General features: G+C 41.0%; 1 protein-coding gene across 6 annotated transcripts in view; it reads right to left on the reverse strand.

The window, feature by feature from the left end:
• The window catches only part of Sbno1 (strawberry notch homolog 1), a 66,080-nt gene that overhangs the window by 18,078 nt on the left and 26,694 nt on the right, over positions 1-21,308 (reverse strand). For all 6 annotated transcript variants that reach the window (XR_007210479.1, XM_048343096.1, XM_048343095.1 and 3 more), the window contains 20 exons: positions 20,083-20,218; positions 19,901-20,006; positions 19,615-19,768; positions 19,097-19,279; positions 18,339-18,436; positions 15,609-15,760; positions 13,916-14,113; positions 12,771-12,938; positions 12,498-12,673; positions 11,290-11,421; positions 10,364-10,499; positions 9,584-9,696; positions 9,408-9,479; positions 8,720-8,819; positions 6,233-6,307; positions 4,202-4,348; positions 4,024-4,118; positions 3,840-3,932; positions 1,233-1,370; positions 492-568 (listed from right to left, as the gene is read on the reverse strand). Coding sequence is in view for 5 of the 6 variants with exons in the window: in XM_048343096.1 (XP_048199053.1) it covers positions 492-568; positions 1,233-1,370; positions 3,840-3,932; positions 4,024-4,118; positions 4,202-4,348; positions 6,233-6,307; positions 8,720-8,819; positions 9,408-9,479; positions 9,584-9,696; positions 10,364-10,499; positions 11,290-11,421; positions 12,498-12,673; positions 12,771-12,938; positions 13,916-14,113; positions 15,609-15,760; positions 18,339-18,436; positions 19,097-19,279; positions 19,615-19,768; positions 19,901-20,006; positions 20,083-20,218 (2,549 nt within the window). In the remaining variant the exon portion in view is untranslated. The remainder of the gene's footprint in view (positions 1-491; positions 569-1,232; positions 1,371-3,839; positions 3,933-4,023; positions 4,119-4,201; positions 4,349-6,232; positions 6,308-8,719; positions 8,820-9,407; positions 9,480-9,583; positions 9,697-10,363; positions 10,500-11,289; positions 11,422-12,497; positions 12,674-12,770; positions 12,939-13,915; positions 14,114-15,608; positions 15,761-18,338; positions 18,437-19,096; positions 19,280-19,614; positions 19,769-19,900; positions 20,007-20,082; positions 20,219-21,308) is intronic.

The raw sequence follows: 21,308 nt of genomic DNA on the forward strand, positions 1-21,308 counted from the left end.
CTGCCCAGCTGAATGTAAGAGGGCTATTCATTGCTGGTAGCATCTACACATTTCTAGCCCTCTGATACCCATTTACTTACAGCTATTTCTTTAACCACCAATAATACCTTATTGTAAAGGAGATTAGTGGCAAGTCTTCAGTAACCAATAGGGAAAGACCACATGAGAATGTAAGCAAAATGGGCTGGAGTTGTGGCTGAAATAGCATGGCATTGCTCAAGAAGAAAATGCAAGGCTCAGAATTCATACCTCAATACAGAGAACGGCGAGGTGGGGGGAAGGCTGGCGGGGGGGGGGGGGGGAGATGGGAACAGGACATGCTGGGTCCATCAATAGTGTCTGGTCCACAAATGCTCAGTAAGTATTTTTCATGAAATGAACCACTTCAGACAATAGTTCACTTGTTCATTTACACGAGGACTTTTTAGTATGAATGAAGGTGTGTTTAAATCCTGACTACACTTTAGAATAGGAAATAAGAAAGTGCTAACCAGTAAGCATGTGTACACGTATCTGCAGATGAATTATACTGATCCAACCAGTGCACCAGCGCGTCCTCTGAAACCACCTGCGAAAATAAAATCAGAATCCCATGGAAATAATACCATCTTCAATAAAACTGGCTGCCTAACTTGGTCCTCAACTAGAGGCAGCCAACTTAACATCATCTCTATACAGAAAACCTAGCCTTCACTAGAGGCAGCCACTTAACATTGTTTCTATACCGAAAACCTAGCCCCACTACCAGCTGAAATTGGATGTGATTCAAAATGTTCTATTATCATGTTTTGCTTTCTACAAAATAAATCTTTAAAGAGCAAGCTGAGTAATACTTGTTTTCAAATAAGAGTGGCTAGAAATACTAATGTAAGGTAATAGCAAAAGTAAAAACTAATAGAAATGTTTGTGGAAAAGCTACTTAGAATTCTCTAGACTCACTGAAGAGATAAACATTATAGTGCACTCAAAATAGGCAAAAGTTGGTGGAATTTTCCTCAGCACTGTAAATTGGCTTTAGTAACCACATACACTTTCAGATCACACTACTGACAGTTCCTTAATGGTTGGTAACATTAAGACTGGGCTCATGCAGTAACACTCATTATTGTCTTGGAAAATGAAACAGATTCAAACTGAAAAAATAATTTAATGTCTGGACACAGCTCTCCTAAACAATGTTTCAATATATTATAAAAAAAACAAGAATTGACAATATTATACACAATTAATACCTTCTTATACTTTTTTCTTAGATCAGAAAAGATTTCTAATTTCAGTTGTTTCCCAGTATTTGGCCGATAAACTAAGAAGAGTTTCTTTTTAGGATTCACTTCTTTAACTAAGATGGCAGTCTTCTTGTTGTTCCTTATCTTTTAAATACAAAAAGGAGAAAAACATAAAGATTCGCTAGCACACAAAGTTATGTACAGAGGGGTTACAGTTTCATATGTAAGGCAGTGAGCACATTTCTTATCAAACTTGTTACCTCCTCCCACATTTTTCTCACACCTCCCCCCAACCCTTGAAGGGGGCTGCATCCAACAGAAAGCTGCTCAGTTAAAAAGATAACAAACTGAGGGCCCTGGCATTCCTTAGAAAAGGGACAGGAGTAAGTTTTTTTGTTTTTTTTTTGACAGTCCTGGGCCTTGGACTCAGGGCCTGAGCACTGTCCCTGGCTTCTTTTTGCTCAAGGCTAGCACTCTGCCACTTGAGCCACAGCGCCACTTCTGGCCATTTTCTGTATATGTGGTGCAGGGGAATTGAACCCAGGGCCTCATGTATACAAGGCAAGCACTCTTGCCACTAGGCCATATCCCCAGCCCCAGGAGTAAGTTTTACTGTACAAGAACAACAACAAAAGATCATAACAGTGGCTCACACCTATAATCCTAGCTACTCAGGAGGCTGAGATCTGAAAATCGTGGTAAAAAGCCAGCTAGGCCAGAAAAGAGTCCGTTAATCTCCAATTAACCATTCAAAAACCAGAAGTAGTGCTTTTGGCCAAGTGGTAGAGCAATAACCTTGAGCAAAAAGAAGCTGAGGGACAGCACAGAGGCCCCTGAGTTCAGTTCAAGCCTCACAGCTGATTTAAAAACAAAACAAAGCCCACAAAAATTCCTGATTCTGTTTCATGTACCTGAAATCAGTCAAGCAGCCAAAAAGAGAAGAAGAAGAAGAAGAAGAAGAAGAAGAAGAAGAAGAAGAAGAAGAAGAAGAAGAAGAAGAAGAAGAAAAACAAACAAACAAACAAACAAAAAAACAGACTGGGAATACAGACTAGTGGCAAGAGTGCTTGCCTGGTATACATGAAGCCCTGGGTTCAATTCCCCAGCAAAACACATATATAGAAAAAGGCCAGAAGTGGTGCTGTGGCTCAAGTGGCAGAGTGCTAGCCTTGAGCAAAAGAGAAGCCAGGGACAGTGCTCAGGCCCTGAGTCCAAAGCCCAGGACTGACCAAAAAAAAAAAAAAAAGAAAAGAAAAACCAAGAAAACTAAGTATAATAAAATGTTAACATTTAAGAATTTATAAAGCTGGGCACCAATGGCTCATGTCTGTAATCCTAGCTACTCAGGAGGCTGAGATCTGAGGATTGGGGTTCAAAGCCAGCCCACGTAGAAAAGCCCCTGTGAGATTCTTTTTTTTCTCCTGCCAGTCCTGGGGCTTGAACTCAGGGCCTACGCACTGTCCTTAAGCTTCTTTTGCTCAAGGCTAGTACTCTACCACTTGAGCCAGAAAGCTGCTTCCGGCTTTTTTTCTGTGTATGTGGTACTAAGGAATCAAACCCAGGGCTTCATGAATGCTAAGGCAAGCACTCCACCACTAAGCCATATTCCCAGCCCCTTTTGTGAAACTCTTATCTCCAATAAACTACTCAAAGAAACCAGAAGTGGGGCTGTGGCTCAGGTGGTAGAGCACAAAGCCCAGAGCTAGCACTTAGGCCCCGAGTTCAAGCCCTAGGACTGGCAGAAAACAAAATAACAAAACTATATATATGGAATCTATAAGCAGTGGACACAAGGGCTCTGGACAGGAAAACTTCATGTGTGTGTGTTTGTATGCATTCACACACGCACGCATGGGCATGTGTCCCAATCCTAAGGCTCACACTCAGGGTATAGGCACTGTCCTTGAGCTTTTCTGCTCAAGGCTAGTGTACTACCACCTGAACTACAGCTCCACTTTCAGCTTTTTCATGGCTAATTGAAGATAATGGAGATTATTAAGAGTCTCATGGGCTGGGAATATGGCCTAGTGGCAAGAGTGCTTGACTCGTATACATGAAGCCCTGGGTTCGATTCCCCAGTACCACATATATAGAAAATGGCCAGAAGTGGCGCTGTGGCTCAAGTGGCAGAGTGCTAGCCTTGAGCAAAGAGAAGCCAGGGACAGTGCTCAGGCCCTGAGTCCAAAGCCCCAGGACTGGCCAAAAAAAAGTCTCATGGACTTTCCTATCCCAGCTGGCTTCAAACTGCAATCTTCAGATTTGATCCTCTTGAGTAGCTAGGATTACAAGGTATGAACCATTGGCACCAAGCTAAATAACAATTCTTAGCTTCCATCTAGTAACATTTCCTCAAAAGTTATTAAATAAAATAGATAAACATACAATTATCACTAAAGTAAAGCTAAATACACCTAGAACTATGGCATAGAGCACAGTGGCAATTACAATGTCAGCAATGAAGAAGCATTATGACACACTGGTGCACACCTACAATCAGAAAGTGGAGACAGGGAGGATGGCAATTCACAACTAGCCTGAACATAGTGAAGCCTTTTCTCAACAGAGGGAGGGAGAGGGATGGGGGAGAGGTGTTACATATCTAAACAGTCATACTTGCAATGACAAGTAAAAGCCGTCATCTGGTCCTGTCAGGTCAGCCCAAATCCTGGTTGCTTCCTCCCAGGACATGCCCCTCTCCACACTAATCTGTAAAGAAACCACAAGGTTTCAATTAAACTCACTTTTGTAAATGCCCATCCAAACACACGCCTCAAATAAACACATTTTCCAGACTTACTGTGTATAATTCTACATGGCCAGAAGTTGAGTACCCTGGAGTTAGAAATTTCTTCACATCACTTTTCCTCACCTTTTCATCCCCTGAACCAAGATCTTAGAAGAGAAAGAGTAAAATGAAATGTAAGACAACACTCTGGATGTGAATATACAGCACAAGTGGAAAAACGCCCACTGACCTAGTATTCCCATATCGTATCTTCCATTTTTTTTGGCATTTTGAACAACTGCAGTGAGTGTGTCTGCAAAGTACTGGAACAAGGCGTTCTGCTGATGTACCTCCATGCCCAGAATTCTATTTAAGAATTTTCCTATATTGTTATAATCTGCAATGACAATATCACACAAACAATTGCATACATTCAGAGGATCATCAAAACATTTTTTTTTTTTTTTTGCCAGTCCTGGGCCTTGGACTCAGGGCCTGAGCACTGTCCCTGGCTTCTTCCCGCTCAAGGCTAGCACTCTGCCACCTGAGCCACAGCACCACTCTGGCCGTTTTCCATATATGTAGTGCTGGGGAATGGAACCGAGAGCTTCATGTGTAGGAGGCGAGCGCTCTTGCCACTAGGCCATATTCCCAGCCCTCATCAAAACATTTTTATAGCTGAGATTCTTTTCCCCAATAAACCACCAAAAAATTGGAAGTGGCACTGTGGCTCAAAGTGGTAGAGTACTAGCGCTGAGCAAAAAAGAGCTCAGGGACAGTGTGCAGGCCCAGAGTTCAAGCCCCACAAAGGGGGGGCGGATATCCCTTAGGCCTGTTTTGCAGCCAGCCACACTCTAACTTGTCTATTTCTACCTCTAGCAAGCAGCAAATGATAGCACATGCTCCAGAAATGCTTGGTGGTTTTTTTGCTTGGTTTTTTTTTTTTTTTGGTGGGCGGGGAGGAGATAATACTAGAGATTGAACTCTGGACCTTCCACACTTCCTAGACACTTGAGTTCAGCTCACACCCTTTGCTTTAGTTATTTTTCAAATAGGATCCCACTGTTTCGGCTCAGGCCAGTCCAGGCTGTAATCTACTTCACATGGCTGGGATACAGGCGTTTATCACCATACTCAGCAGTCAGTTGACATGGAAATCTTTTAACTTTCACCTGGACTGGCCTCTGACTTCAATCCTCCTGATCTCTGCCTCTGAGTAGCTGGCATTACAGGTGAGCAGGGATAGCTAGCTTTTTTTTTTTTTAAATTGTCAAAGTGATGTACAGAGAAGTTACAGTATCATACATTAGGTATTGGATACATTTCTGTACTTCTGTACTGTTTGTTACCTCCTCCCTCATTCCCCCCTCCCCCCCTCTTTTTTTTTTTTTTTTTTTTTTTTTTTGCCAGTCCTGGGGCTTGGACTCAGGCCCAGAGCACTGTCCCTGTTTTGTTTTGTTTTTTAATTCAAGGCTAGCACTCTGCCACTTGAGCCACAGCGCCACTTCTGGCCATTTTCTGTATATGTGGTGCTGGGGAATTGAACCCAGGGCTTCATGTATTCGAGTAAAGCACTCTTGCCACTAGGCCATATTCCCAGCCTGTTTGTTTTTGTTTTGTTTTGTGTCTGTCTCTCACTGTAGAGCCTAGTTTGGCCTTGAATTCTGGATCTTCCTCACTCACCTTCCAAAGTGCAAAAATATCATGTACACACAAATATTCCATCTTTGGAACAAATAGGATTTTTTTGGTGCCAATCCTGGGGCTTGAATTCAAGGCTTAGGTTCTCTCCGTAAGCTTTCTGCTTCAAGGCTGGCATGCTACCATTCGTGCCACAGCTACATTTCTAGCTTTCTTGGGATTCTCATAGATTTTCCTGCACAGGATAGCTTTGAATCACAATCCTTAGACCTCAGTTCTCCTGAGTTGCTAGGATTACAGGTCTGAGTCACCAATGCTCAAGTACAAGTAGGCATTTTGCAGCTTCAACTTTACTTTATGAAAACAATTCCACACATGAGGATGTTAGTTTTCAGTGAATCTCAACTTTAGTTGTCCACTGTAATACCAGAATGTGCTGAGTAACATTGGGTTCCACTACTGGATCTGTATTTTTTAAAAGCTTGGCAGCTGATTATATTCACAGCCAGGTTTACTCTATGTTGTGGGGTTAAAAACTTCGAACTCAAAGCTTGCTTGTCAGCTCACAAAAGCATATTTACCAGAGTGGACTTCATTAGGCATGTAACAATTAGATGTGCACAGACGTTCACAATATTACCTTTATCAAGAGTAAGGATTCCTGAGCGATCTTCTACATTGATCAATCCCACTCCTATCAGTCCTTGTCGAACATCTGCAAGAAAGTAAATGAATGCACAACCTTGTTGAAGAACGGTATAGCTCATGTGGTGGAGCACTTGCCTCACATGCTCCTGAAGCCCTAGGTTCAATCTCGAAGACAGCAAAAAAGAAAATGAAAGAAGTAATACAAATGACTTGATGAGCTGTTATCTAATCAAACTGGATCAAGTTCTAGCATTAAGATGAAATCTATATTTGGTTCTATGTCAAGTAAATCAATGAAATGGTGTCATCGTCTATAACCATTTTGGACATGCCCATTCCTACAATACTCCAATCTTATACTAGGGTCTAGTATTTCTCTTCTTGGATGTACTTTTTCTTTTTTGTAATGGATCGAATTCAGGAACTCTTCTACAGTTGAACTATACTCCTAGCCCTTCGTTAAAATATCATAATTCCCAATGGCAATCCTGGACATCCTACATGAATCCAGTCTATGCAGACATCACCTATAAATACTGAACAACTTTACAAGAATAGCAAAAGACAATGAAATCCAAGAAATGAAAACAAGAGGTTTTTCTTTGTTGTTGTTTTTATTTCTCCCCTTTTTGCTCTGTTTGTTCATTTATATGTCGTTGGGAAGGTAAGGGGGGGGCAAGAAATGGTAGGACAAAGGGTAAACAAATGGCAAAGGCACTCATTGGATACTATGTTAAAATGAACTACATAACTTATGAGTGAGGATGGAGGAGAAAACTGGGTGAGAGAAAGGGTGATATTGTTCAAAAAGAAACGTATTCCTTATTCCTTACTTATCTTAACTGTAATCTCTCTATATATCAACTTTATTTAGAAAAAAAAAAAGGAATAGCCAGGAGCTGGTGGTTCATGTCTATAATCGTCAGGAGGCTGAGACCTGAGGATCCAGGTTCAAAAGTCAGCCTAGCCAGCAAAGTGCATGAGACTTATCTCCAATCAACCAACCACCAGAAAACCAGAAGTGGTGCTTGGATCAAAAGTGGTGGAACAAGAGCCTTGAGCAAAAAAGGCTCAGGGACAGTGCCTAGTCTCTTGAGTTCAAGGCCTACAACCAATGAAAAAGAAAAGAATAACAAAATACTAGGACTGGAAGCAGGGCTCAGCAATGAAGTGCTGCCTGCCTGACAAGCAAGAGAGCCTGAGTTTATAAAGACTAGTACCTTAAAGAAAAAAAGTGAAGTACTAGCTGACTAAATAACAGTATAAGTAAGGACACAATGCTTCCAGCCAGATGTAAGTAATGCAAAAGTAAATAATACCTAAACAGGCAACATGCCTGACTCACATTACTAACAGGATAGTTGGTAGAGCTTTAAGAAATATGGATCTTGGGACTGAGAACATGGCCTAGTGGTCAAAGTGCTTGCCTTGTATACATGAAGCCCTGGGTTCAATTCCCCGACACCACATATATGGAAAATGGCCAGAAGTGGTGCTGTGGCTCAAGTGGCAGAATGCTAGCCTTGAGCAAAAAGAAGCCAAGGACAGTGTTCAGGTCCTGAGTCCAGGACTGGCAAAAAGAAAAAGAAATATGGATATTAGGGATCTAGTATATAGCTCAGTTAAGAAGTACATGCCACCTGCACCCCCATAGCCATGGGTTCAATCCTCAATCCCAGCACTGCAAAAAAAAAAAAAAAAAAAAAGGTAGTAGGAGGAAGGAAGGAGAGTGTGGTGTGCAGGCTCCACCTCCAGACTTACATAATAATTCAAAGGGAGCTATTTTAGGAATGGATTCTACAGGAGAGATTACCAGGATATAAGGATAACTGTATATTCAGTACTGTTTACTGTGGTTAAACACACACACACACACACACACAGAAAACACATCTAATTAGCAATGAGTGATGGTCTGAACTATCATTATTATGCAAATATTAAGTCCATTATACTTAATGTTAAGTTATACTAGACTGTGACATAAGTTTTATTTATTTAAATAATTTATTTATTGCAGAACTGGAGATGGAACCCAGAGCCTCACATACACTGGGAGGCAATCATCAGCTCTACCATTTGAGCCATACCCCTAGCTATGACCTATTTTTGTGACAACAATGTACTATTATTATTATGCCACTTAAAACAACTAAAGATGGGCCCCAGTGGCTGATGCCTGTAATCCAACAGAATCTCAGTTCAAAGCTAGCCCAGGCAGGAATCCATGAGACTCTATCTCTAATTAACTAGCAAAAAGCTAGAAATGGAGCTGTGGCTCAAAGTAGTAGAGCACTAGCCTCAAGCAAAAGAAGCTCAGGGACCATGCCCAAGCCCTAAGTTTAACCCCAGAATGAGCATGAAATTAATTTAAAATTTCAGTTTCAGAATTATTAAGTGTAAACTACATGCCTTAAATTTTCAAAATTTCATACCACTTAAGTAGAAAAAGAAAGAAGTTAATCACTGTTTAAGTTACCTTTAAAGAACTCTCCAGGATAGTCTGGAGGTGGTGACACCATAGGAGAATCCAGGTTGACAATGGATTTCATGACGATTTCTAAAGCATTTCTTCCATACTAGTAAAAAAAAAACCCAAACACAATTTCAACATTTGGAGACACTTTAATTGCATCACTGAAGTGTGGTTCAAGTGGTAGAGTTCCAAAAACAAAATAAAAACTATTACACCCAAAATTCATGAGCAACATTCTCAATAATCATTATGTTTTGTTTTTTGGGTTTTTTGGCCTTGGGCTTCCACTCAGCGCCAGAACACTGTCTCTGGCTTCTTTTTGCTCAAGGCTAGCACTCTGCCACTTGAGCCACAGCACCACTTCTGGCATTTTCTATATATGTGGTGCTGAGGAATCAAACCCATGGCTTCATGTATAGAGGCAGGCACTCTTGCCAGTAGGCCACATTCCCAGCCCTTTATGTATATTTTTACACTTCCTACTTCATGCCTTTGCACAAAGACATTCAATAAATTAGCAACATTACTTCTGGGAATGCACACTTGACCTGTACTACATACACAAAGCTATGATATTAAAGCAAAACCAGAATCACAAGCAGTTGTTTGAAAGCATAATCACATCCGCTTATTGTCACTGAAGACAGTACACATGTCCACAAGGTTACAGACACTTCAAGTCAAAATGTACCTTATTATCAAAGTTGAATCTGCTCAGGTCTCTAGATTCTGTAGCTCTTCTATCACCATGCGTAAGCGCCCCCTTAGCAAAACACAAAATTTCTGATTTAGGGTCTAGTCCTTTAATTAGGAATCAGGTAACAAAGATTATCTCCAAAACCTATCTCAAACAACCCCCAAACTTACCAAACTCTCAAGTCTTTTAGCAACAATAGATGCAAATCTTTGTTCTCCTGCCAATTCAGAAATCAGAAAGACATACTCGGGTGCAGTAACTTGATTTGATCTATGAGTTCTTCCTGTAAGGACAATTTTTTAGACCTCACTAATTGTTTTCATTAGGTAGAGACAAAGTGTTTCTGTTGAGATCTACCAGCATTGATACCAATTTCTCTAGAAATAATATCTTCACAAAAAGGGGAAACTGTCATATGTTTTCCATAGTGCCACAACAGAACAAAAACCGTCAACAGTAATGTGACTGGTAGCTACATGCACAAGCACAACTCCTCAAAGAGAAATGAAACTTGTGTGGAGCTGTTCAATGGTATAGCACAACTAATGCCACTAACCCAATTGTACTTCATGACAATGCTGCTTACTCACAGCATGCTGTCTGTATTCTCTAGGTAATAGGAACATGTCAGATGGAAGGTGTACCAATGTACCTAAGCTTCAGTCTCTAAGGCTGAATGTAGCCACTACTGACAAACCCCAAATAAAGATTCTCTCAAGAAACCTGGTCTTGGACAAAATGCCAGGAGGACCACAAAAATCCTATCAGACATATTACACAGTTTTAAAACAGGTAACAAATTCATAATGCACTATGTGTACAATGTGCATTAAAAAACACCTCGAATGCAAAATCTTAAGATTTTAAGGAAGGTCTCCATTTAACACTGATATGTATGATCTCAGTGGCTCTCAGCAATCCATCAAATGAAATCCAGTTTAGGAACATACCGAATTGTTGGATCGCTCTATCAGCACTCCACGGTAACTCCAAAGTCATATGAACTCTTCGTCTTTGATTTTTAGCTCTCCGATCTGCTTGCAATGAGATACCTGAGCTGGCAGCTTCTGAGATGATAGCAATATTCTATTTCAGATTTAAGAAAAGAAAAATCACACACATGCAAGGACAAGCAGGACAGTGCCATAAATAACCTCCTTCAGTAGACTTTGGTATGCCAATACCTACTTTCTCCTCCCTTCAGTCAGTTTAGAATAATCAACATAGTTGTCCTGTTTCTCTTACTATTGTGTGTGTGTGTGTGTGTGTGTGTGTGTGTGTGTGTGTGTGTGCATGTACACATGTATGAAGATTTAAAATAGCAAAGCTATCTGGATATCCTTGAATCTCATTCTAGACTCAAATCCACATGACCCTGTATATTATGAAATTAAAACATAATTTCATAATATCCTTAATAAAAACATTTTGTTTTTGTTTTTTGGCCAGTCCTGGGCCTTGGACTCAGGGCCTGAGCACTGTCCCTGGCTTCTTTTTGCTCAAGGCTAGCACTCTGCCACTTGAGTCACAGCGCCACTTCTGGCCATTTTCTGTATATGTGGTGCTGGGGAATTGAACCCAGGGCCTCATGTATACGAGGCAAGCGCTCTTGCCACTAGGCCATATCCCCAGCCCCCCTTAATAAAAACATTATTAAGGATTCAAAAGCGCTTCAAACTATGCAGACCTACATTGGGTCTATGCATATTACACTGAGTATATGGTAAGATTATACATTACTGCACTTACTTAAAAATCCCAATTTCTCAATAGACACATTTCATTAGCTTTCTTTTTCTGCAGTGCTGGAGATTGAATCCATTAAATTAGCGGGATTCCTTTGAAAGCTTACTCTAATGCATCTCAGAAAATATACCTTATCTCCATCCATAAATCTCTGTTTTTCCGTGATGTTTAGTATTTCAACAGGCACATCAAGTTCAGATCGTGACTCATAAGAAATGCTTCCATCATCATTGCTCACTACTCGCCCTTTGCGTCCAGTCATCTGAAAGCCAAACAGCAGGACTCAGTTCAAGTACTATACTAAGCTGTAGGAAACTTGGGTGATGCACCTGGCATTGGATGTAGAAAACACTACAATAAGAAAATCTGTGGGCTGGGGATATAGCCTAGTGGCAAGAGTGCCTGCCTTGGATACACGAGGCCCTAGGTTCGATTCCCCAGCACCACATATACAGAAAACGGCCAGAAGCGGCGCTGTGGCTCAAGAGGCTGAGTGCTAGCCTTGAGCGGGAAGAAGCCAGGGACAGTGCTCAGGCCCTGAGTCCAAGGCCCAGGACTGGCCAAAAAAAAAAAAAAAAAAGAAAAAAAAAAAAAAAGAAAATCTGTGAAAGCTAGGTGCTAGTGGCAAGTTATCTGTAATCCTACCTACTCAGGAGGCTGAGATCTGAGGATCTCAGTTTGAAGCTAGCCTGTGTACAAAAGGCCGTGTAACTCTTATCTCCAATTAACAACCAGAAAACAAGAAGTGGTGCTGTGGCTCAGTGTTAAGAGTGCTAGCCTTGAAAAAAAAGAAAGAAAAGGGGCTGGGAATATGGCCTAGTGGCAGAGTGCTTGCCTTGCATACTTGAAGCCCTAGATTTGATTCCCCCGCACCACATATATAGAAAAGGCCAGAAGTGGTGCTGTGGCTCAAGCTATGGCTCAAGTGGTAGCAAAGAAGCCAGGGACAGTGCTCAGACCCTGAGTCCAAGCCCCAGGACTGGCAAAAAGAAAAAGAAAGAAAGAAAAAAAGCTGTCACTCCAGTGTCCAGGCCTTGAGTTCAAGCTTCCATGACTGACAAAAAGAAAAAAGGGAAAAAAGAAAAGCCAACAAATAGCCATGGTCACAAACTGGTGCATGACAACAGAGGGGCTCAGAACAAACTCTCATAAAATAGGTTTGAGATGAAAACACAAAAGCTTAAGGATGGTATAACTAAAGCACAATGAGGGCAATAACTGCCAGAGGAATTATATGAGGATACTCAAAATATCATTTATTCTCTAAGTTTTAAGTAGAGTTTAAAAGTGGCAAAAATGTTACCAAGAATAGACAGCCCTACTAGTCAAACTTTTTACCTCAGCAACATTCTCAGGGCCACCCAGTTCATCAATAAGTTCATCCAGAGTATTAGGAGGGAGGTCTTCAGCTAATTTTTCTAGTTTATCAAGCAGGTCTTTCTTCATCTGTTGGGCTCTTTCCACAGCATCCTGACTTGTTATAAGGCTATTGGTACTGTTGGTGTTACTGTTAGCTAAATAAGAATGCATGTTAAGAATCAGTACAGGCAGGAACATCGTGTATAATTTAATGGTGCACTTCAAAGATAAAACTAGCCTCTACGTAGATACCTGGTGCACTGTTAGGAGCAGCTGAGATAACTGGTGTAGAAGAAAAACTAGGTCGTTTGGATCCAAGACCTGAAGCTAATAAGGCACTTTGAATAGAATCTGGATCTATACTTTTCTTCTTTTTTTTATCTTTGCTTTTTTTGTGGTCTTTTCTGATTAACCAGGGATCTGAAAGTGAAGAAGATATACATCTGTCAGTTGCTGAAACACAATGGTCTCAAGAGGTGATCCTTCACGTATTTTACTGTTAACTAATTATTTGTAAGGTCCTTACCAACTTTAGTAGAGGTGTGTACACACACGCGCATGTGTGTGTGCGTGCACCTGTAAGTACTGGGCGATGTCCCTTAGCTTTTTCCCTCTAGGCTGGCCACTTGAGCTGCAATTTCAATTGTTTTGTTAGTGGTAAATTGGAGATAAGAATCTTACAGACTTTTCCTGCCAATGCTGGCTTTGAAATCTGCTCCTCAGATCTCAGCCTACTAAGTAGCTTTAGGATTATAGGTGTGAGCCCCATTTCAAATTTGGGGTCAAAATAACTATAAAGCTAGGAAGCAAGGGCTCAATGCCTTACTGCAGCTTGGGAGCAACTTGGGAGACAGATAAGAACTGCAGCCTAGGGCTAGCTCTGGACAAAATCAAAAGAAAGTAGCTGAAAAATAAAGCAAAAAAGACTAGGGTCATGGTTCAAATGACAAGGAACTTGCCTAGCAAGCATGAGGTCCCCTCCAGAGCTCAGACTACAGAACTGTCCCCGAACAAAACAAAACAAAACAAATGGCCTTCAAAAGGAGGTAGTATATAGCCAGGTACCAGGGACTTGAGCCTGTAATTCTAGTTGCTCAGGAGGCTGAGATCTTGAGATTGCGGTTCAAAGCCAGCTGAGGGAAAAATGTCTGTGAGACTCTTACCTTCAATTAACCACTAAAAAAGTCTGAAGCGGAATTGTGCCTCAAATAGTAGAGCATGTTAGCCTTGTGCACTCGGTCCCAAATTTCAAGCCCCAGGATAGGCAAAAATACAAAAATAAAACACAAGAGGCTCAAATCTTCAAAAGGCAGAAACAAACTTCCACTTTACTAAGCAAAGATTAGAAATAAGAGAAAGGTATGCACTTTTTATGTGCAATCTACAGAGGAACTCACCATCTTCATCATCTTCACTAGACTCGTCTCTAAACGGGTTGAAATCATCATCATCCCCAGAGCTCATGTTTTTAGAGCTCTCATAGTCGCTTTCTTCATTGTCAGAGGCGTCAGAATCACTTCCACTATCATCAGAACTGCTACCAGCAAGGCCGCCCACTTTTCGTGCTTTTTTGGCTTCTCGAGTTATTTCTTCACCTATCCTCCGAGCCCCAAACAAGAGTCCACCAGGAAATAAGAAGGAAAAGAGAAAGAGAGGGAAGGGAATGAAAAGAAGACATATTAGTTCATGGGGTACTTCACACGAGAAATGCAGAGAAAAGTATTTATATGTGTGTAACAATACAATTCACAAATAAGCAATAACCTTTTGTATGCCTCAAAGAACTCAGTCAAACTCAGTCAAAAGAAAAAAGTAAAGACATGCAGTAAGCACTCTCTCTGCCTGCTAGTACACAAGTCTTACAACAAATCAGGACAACAAATTTAAATCAACCTCTGGCCCCTTAATTTGTGGTTTTGTTGTGGGGCTTGAACTGCAGGCCTGGCAGTATCTTGGAGCTTTTTTAAGGTAAGTGGTCTACACTTTGAGCCACAGTGTCACTTCCGGTTTTCTGGTTGTTAATTGGAGATAAAAGTCTCATGAAGGGGCTGGGAATATATATGGCCTAGTGGTAGAGTGCTTGCCTCCTATACATGAAGCCATGGGTTCCATTCCTCAGCACCATATATATAGAAGAAGCCAGAAGTGGCGCTGTAGCTCTAGTGGTAGGGTGCTGGCCTTGAGCAAAGAGAAGCCAGGGACAGTGCTCAGGCCCTAAGTGCAAAGCCCCAGAACTGGCAAAAAAAAAAAAAAAAAAAAAAAAAAAGGCTCATGAAGGGCTGGGAATGTGGCTTAGCAGTAGAGTGCTTTGCCTAGCATGCAAGAAGCCCTAGGGATTCGAATCCCCAGCACCACATAAACAGAAAAGGCTGGAAGTGATGCTGTGGCACAAGTGGTAGAATGCTAACCTTGAGCAAAAAGAAAGCCAGACAGGAACAGTGCTCAGGACCCGAGTTCAAGCCCCAGGACTGGCCAAGAAAAAGGTCTCATGAATTTTCCTGCTTGGCCTAGCTTTGAATTGAAATCCTCAGATCTCAGCCTCCTGAGTAGCTAGGATTACAGGCCTGAGCCACCAGTGTCCTGCTCAGTTCCTTTGGTCTTTGGGGCTTGAAAGCAGGACCTAGGAATTGTCCTTGGGTTCTTTAGGCTCAAGGCTATCTCTACCTCTTTCAGCTAACATGCCAGTTCCACTTCTGGTTTTTGAGTGGTTAAATGGAGATACGAGTCTTACAGGGACTTTTCTGCCTGGGCTGGCTTCAAACCAGGATTGCCAAGATTCTTAGATGTCAGCTAGGATTATAGGCATGAACTAGTACTGCCCAGCAGTTCCTTGTCTATTAAAAGGCAACTCTGACCAGATTTTAGCTCTCATGTATACATCATGAATACATCATTCATAAGATGTGTGATCCTGGAAACATTCCTTAACCTCTTCTTTCTATGCTTTAATTTCCTGTCTATAAAACTGAAAAAATAAGAACGAATTTCGTAAGGATGTTTAGTTTGTCAAATGATTCAATGTGTAGCTACTATATACTTACTTGAAGTTCCCAGCACCAGTGAACCTAATTTAAAACAAGTACCACTCACCTTTCCGCTTCTTTATCTTATTTTCTTTACAAGGACTATCTCTTGGTGAGCTGTTGTTGCTTGGAGCTGACAGATCAATTCCTAGCAAACTATATAGTTTTTTCCTGTCTGGAGCAGGGAAATGTTTTTCAATGAGTGACTGAAGCACTCCTCTGTAGGAGAAAAACAGTAACAGTTACTGGTTCACTTTGCAAAACAAAAAACTATATGTAAGAATCTTACAGAATATATTTCTTTCTTTTTTTTTTTTTTTTGGTCATTAGGCTTGAACTCCGGGCCTGGATGCTGTTCCCAGAACCTTTTCCACTCAAAGCTAGTGCTCTAGCACTTTAAGCCACAGTGCCACTTCTGATTTTCTGGTGGTTAATTGGAGATAAAAAATCGAACAGACTTTCCTGCTGGCTTTGAACTGCGATCCTCAGATCTCAGCCTCCTGAGTAGCTAGGATTACAGGCATGAGCCATCAGCACCTGGCTTTACTGGATATATTTCAGTAAGAGAAATACATTATGTACAATCTTACAAAATACTATAACCCACCTAAATTAATTTGTAATTTTCTAGGTCAAGCCTCTCTGAAAAATAGCCAAGCTACATATGCAATTTTTATTTATTCAGAAGCTATATTAAAATTGTTCAAAGAGGGGGCTGGGAATATGGCCTAGTGGCAAGAGTGCTTGCCTCGCATACATGAAGCCCTGAGGTTTGATTCCCCAGCACCACAGATATAGAAAACGGCCAGAAGTGGCACTGTGGCTCAAGTGGCAGATTGCTAGCCTTGAGCAAAAAGAAGCCAGTGACAGTGCTCAGGCCCTGAGTCCCAAGCCCAGGACTGGCAAAAAAAAAAAAAAAAAAAAAAAAAAAAAAAAAAAAAAAAAAAAAAAAATTGTTCAAAGAGAGGCTGAGAATGTGGCTTAGTGTCAGAGTGCTTGCCTAGCAAGCATGAAGCCCTGGGTTTGATTCCTTAGTACCACACCAACAGAAAGAACCAGAAGTAGTGCTGTGGTCCAAGCAGTAGAGTGCTAACTAGCCTTGAGCAAAAGAAAAAAAGAAGCTAGGGACAATGCTCAGGTCCTGAGGCCAAGCCCCAGAACTGACAAAAACAACAACAAAAACCAGAAGTGGCGCTGTGGCTCAAGTGTTGGAGCGCTGGCTGTGAGCAAAAAGAAGCCAGGGACAGTCCTCAGGCCCGAGTTCAAATGCCAGGTGTGGCAAAAACAAAAAACAAAATAGCAGTTCAAAGCCAGTCTGGGTAGACAAAAATCAAGAGATTCTTAGCTCCAGTGAAACACCAGAAAACCAGAAGTGGAAATATGGCTCAAAGTGGTACAAGTTCTAGCTCTAAGCAAAGAGCTCAAAGAGAGTGTCCAGGCCCTTATTTCAAGCCAGGGTGAAAAGAAAAGGAGATAACCAATTAAACAAAACAAAACAAAACAAAAAAACCCACACACACTTCAATGTGTAATCAATACTGTCTTTTAAGTTACTTTTTCATTCCCTTTTTTTCCCCCAGCAGAATTGGGGTTTGAAAACTCAGCCTCATACTTGCTGAGGCTTCTTCTCTCTAACCCTACGTTATATTTTAAGGAGTCTGAAACCTGATGTGTACTTCGCATTTACAAGTGAACCTGTACCACTCATTTCATTGCTCAGTAGTCACATGTGAGTGAAAGTTCTAGGCAATTTTCTGCAATAATAAAAAATTTAAACCATCACTGTACATGTGGTAGGTTGACCCATACCCCAGAAGTTCTTCTTTTGTTTCTTATTTGACTTTTGAGATTGAAGTCTTTGCAAATTTTTTTTTTTTTTGGTCTTTTCTTTTTTGGTACTGGGGATCAAACCCAGGATGTTGCACTTCCTAGGCAAGCACTTTGCCACTGAGCTACATCCTAGTCCCCCCACACACACCCTTTTTTTTTAAATGAAACTGGGTATTGAACCTGGAACGTTGTACCTGGTAGTCGAACACTTAGTCACTGAGCTACACCCCAGCCTTCTTTTCAACTTTTACCCTAGGTGGTCATGTACTCTCCTGTCTCTAACTTGAACATATTCATAACATTTTGCTCTTTTCCAAAGCTGTTTTCAATTATACAGGTCTTCTGAAGAATATTTGAATATATATCCCTAGAAGCAAGAAGTAGCAATGATGGCAAAGGCTGTGCTGGTAATTTCTCTCCTAGAATTTCAGTTTTAAACCTGCTAGTTCCATTTATAGAGTTGGTTTACTGGAGCAAACTGGATTAAGCTTCTCCAGAAAAACTAAAACTACAACCTAAAGCACAGTAATGCAGTTCTCATGAAATAAAGAAACATTATCAAGTCCTTCTGTTAGTCCACATGCATGTTAATATGGGCAAAATGCTGAACATTTCAGGATGATAAGGTATCTATCTGCACTATTGTTTTCTGATACACTATTATACAAGAAACGACAGAAATGCAAAAACTAAGAGAAAAGCTTTCTGCTCAAGGCTGACACTCTACCACTTAAGCACAGCTTTACTTTTGGCTTTTGGTGGCTAAGTGGAGAAAGAATGTCACAGATTTTGAAGCCCAGGCTGGCTTTGAGCTGCAATCTTAAGATCTCAGCCTCTTGGGAAGTTAGAATTATAGGCATGAGCCACCAGCGCCTATCCAGAAAAGCTTTTTAGTAAATGGATAAAATTTTTACCTCAAGGGAATTATTTAACCTAAGAAATTAATAAAACAAAATTAAAACCTTACTTGGCAGTTGAAACAAAATCATTTAGTTCTCCTCCACCCTCTTCCAAGGCTTCTAAAGTTCTAGCTTCTCCTGTAGACTGCAGACCAATTACAACACACTGAAGAAGAGAAAATATGTTGATGGGAAATAAAAAAAAAACCAAAACAAAAAAACCACATTTCAAGTATTTAGTAAAAACTATTTTACCAACTTCAATGAATGACTACATTACTTTAAACCATATGTATGCCTCGTTTACTCTACTATACTTAAAATATACTATGCAACAACTCAGAGACAGGAATACCTTAATAGGCATAACTAATGTCCCTGCCCTCACAAAGTATGTTTTAGTATATACATGTGTGCCAAAAACCAAGTTTAAGGTCATCCAAATGTGCAGGTTACCAGTGTTGATAGGCATGGATGGCCATGACAGTGAAGCTGCATAGCATTTAATTGTAAATTCTATGTGAATTCCCAACCACTACTGTTTTAGAACTTCTAAAACTCTCACTACATTATGTTTACTATTAGCCTATATATTTGGTGGGGGGGGCAGTCCTGGGCCTTGAACTCAGGGCCTGAGCACTGTCCCTGGCTTCTTTTTTGCACAAGGCTAGCACTCTGCCACTTGAGCCACAGCACCACTTCTGGCCTTTTCTATATATGTGGTGCTCAGGAATCGAACCCAGGGTTTCATGTATAAGAGGCAAGCACTTGTGCCACTAGGCCATATTCCCAGCCTAAATTTTCTTAACATATTCTTCCAACTTACTTTTCCATTCTTGATTTCTTCCCGGGCAAGTTGTACAACCCTTTTAACTTTGGATGCTATGCACAAGTACTTGAAAAACCTCTGGTGAGCAGACCAGAATTGACCCCACATAGACTTCTTCATCCGCTGTTCAGCATCCATCAGATCTGCAGCTTGCTGAAATCGCTCTCTTGCAATGACCCACTGAAGACATACAATCCACATTTTAAGCATTTCATCTTGAATGTAGTTATTTAGAACTGACCCAGTCTACAGTAACTTAGTAATTCCTAATGCATAGTAATCTTCAAATTTTTACTATCTGATGCAGTCAATTTTAGGAAAAAGAATATGTGAATGAAACAAAGGCTATGCAGCAAGAATTACTCAAAAGAGTAGGAAGGTTTGCATGAGGACATTAATTTGTGGCTGCATAGCGAAAATGCATCCTGGTGGGCTGACAGGCATTACAACAGACAAAACTAGCAGAAACACCTTCAGAACATTAGAAACATTAGGAATTTGGAAGCATTTCTCACCAGCTTGACTGCTTTGTTATACATTTTAACATAGCTCTGTGAAAGAAGAACTTCCTCAATTTTGAAGGTCACTCCAGTAAAGCTCAGCTGTCGTGCAATGTACATCCCTCTAAGTTTCATGTCCATAGCAACTATCTCCATGGCACCAACACCTCTGAATAAAATTAAAACACACAGTAACTATCAATAAGTAAAGTAGGACTTTTAACACAAAATGACAGGGTTTTGGCAGGAACTTCTCTCTTAGAATGCTACTAAGAACAGAGTGCACCATACTCAGTATTACCTGCGTTCCACTGCTTGAATGAAATCACTGAATTCTCTAAACGGAGTTCCTTCACCCCATATTCCAAGACGGTTCATATAGGCCATGTTGCGAGGTTCAGACGCACCTGGAAAATCCCCCAGTATATTATAGCTGCAAAAATAATACATATACATCTTCTTATAATTATATAACTAACTCACCAGTGGCACTAGCATAGACAACTCTGGCCTTTGGCAATTTGTTCTGAAGCTCCAGAACTGCCAAGCCTGTCTTCGTTGGTTTTGAAGAACCAACAGGACATAAGTTTTTTGCTTTGTGACACTCATCAAATACTATCTGTAAGCAAAGAGTTAAGGAGCAAATCCTGTCAATAGTGTCTGCAAACTTTCAAGAGCATTCAGGTTGGGCTGGGATGTAGCTCAGTGGCAAAGCGCTTGCCTAGCAAGTGCAACGTCCTGGGTTCGATCCCCAGTACCAAAAAAGAAAACACAAAAAAATACAGTTTTAAAAAAAACCCAACCAAGAGCATTCAGGTGCATTTCTCTGAAGTCCTCAGGTTGCTTCTTTTGCTTTAGATCACACACGTGTGCCTCTTCTCTGCTCTTTCTTCTACACTTAGCATCTGAGGTACCCACTAAATTTGATATTTCAACCAGATAGCTAAACCTTAAAGAGAATGGAGAAAGAAGCCAGCTAATGCTGGCACTCCACCACTTGCTTCAGCTCCACTTTTGGCTTTTTCCTGGAGCTAAGAGGCTCAAAGATTTTCCTACCAAGACTGGCTTTGAACTTCAATTCTTGGATCTCAGCCTCCCGAGTAGCTAACATTAGAGAAACAAGCTACCAATGCTCTGTCTACTGGATTCTTTATATCTAATGAATCTGTCCACCACAGAGTATTTTGGTAAATTCTATGTACAGTGTACAATTGGGTACAAATTTAACCAGTACCTGAATGCCCCATAATGGGGAAAAGAGTAGCCAGTTTCCCCCATACCTGGGCCTGGGCATTATCCCTGAGATCTTCAGCTCAACCCTAGTGCACCACCAATTGAACCACAGGGCCACTTCTGGTTTTCTGGTGGTTAATTCAAATAGAGTCTCACAGACTTTCCTGCCCTAGCTGGCTCTGAACCGCAATCCTCAGATCTCAGCCTCATGAGTAACTTAGGATTACAGGCTTGAGCCACCAGCACTCCTTGCTAACGTTTTTCTAATCCAGGTACTTAACACCATCTTCTTTGTGCCAGATATAAATAGGGCAAATTACCAGGCTCCTAGAACTCTAATCATTAACGTGCTTACCCCTATTAACTATAGAACTCAAATAGAAATAGGCTGGATGCTGGTGGCTCATGCCTGTAATCCTAGCTACTCAGGAGGCTGAGATCTGAGGATCATGCTTCAAAGCCAGCCCAGACAGCAA

This window comes from Perognathus longimembris, chromosome 3 (assembly GCF_023159225.1).
Source record: "Perognathus longimembris pacificus isolate PPM17 chromosome 3, ASM2315922v1, whole genome shotgun sequence".
Lineage (NCBI taxonomy): Eukaryota > Metazoa > Chordata > Mammalia > Rodentia > Heteromyidae > Perognathus > Perognathus longimembris.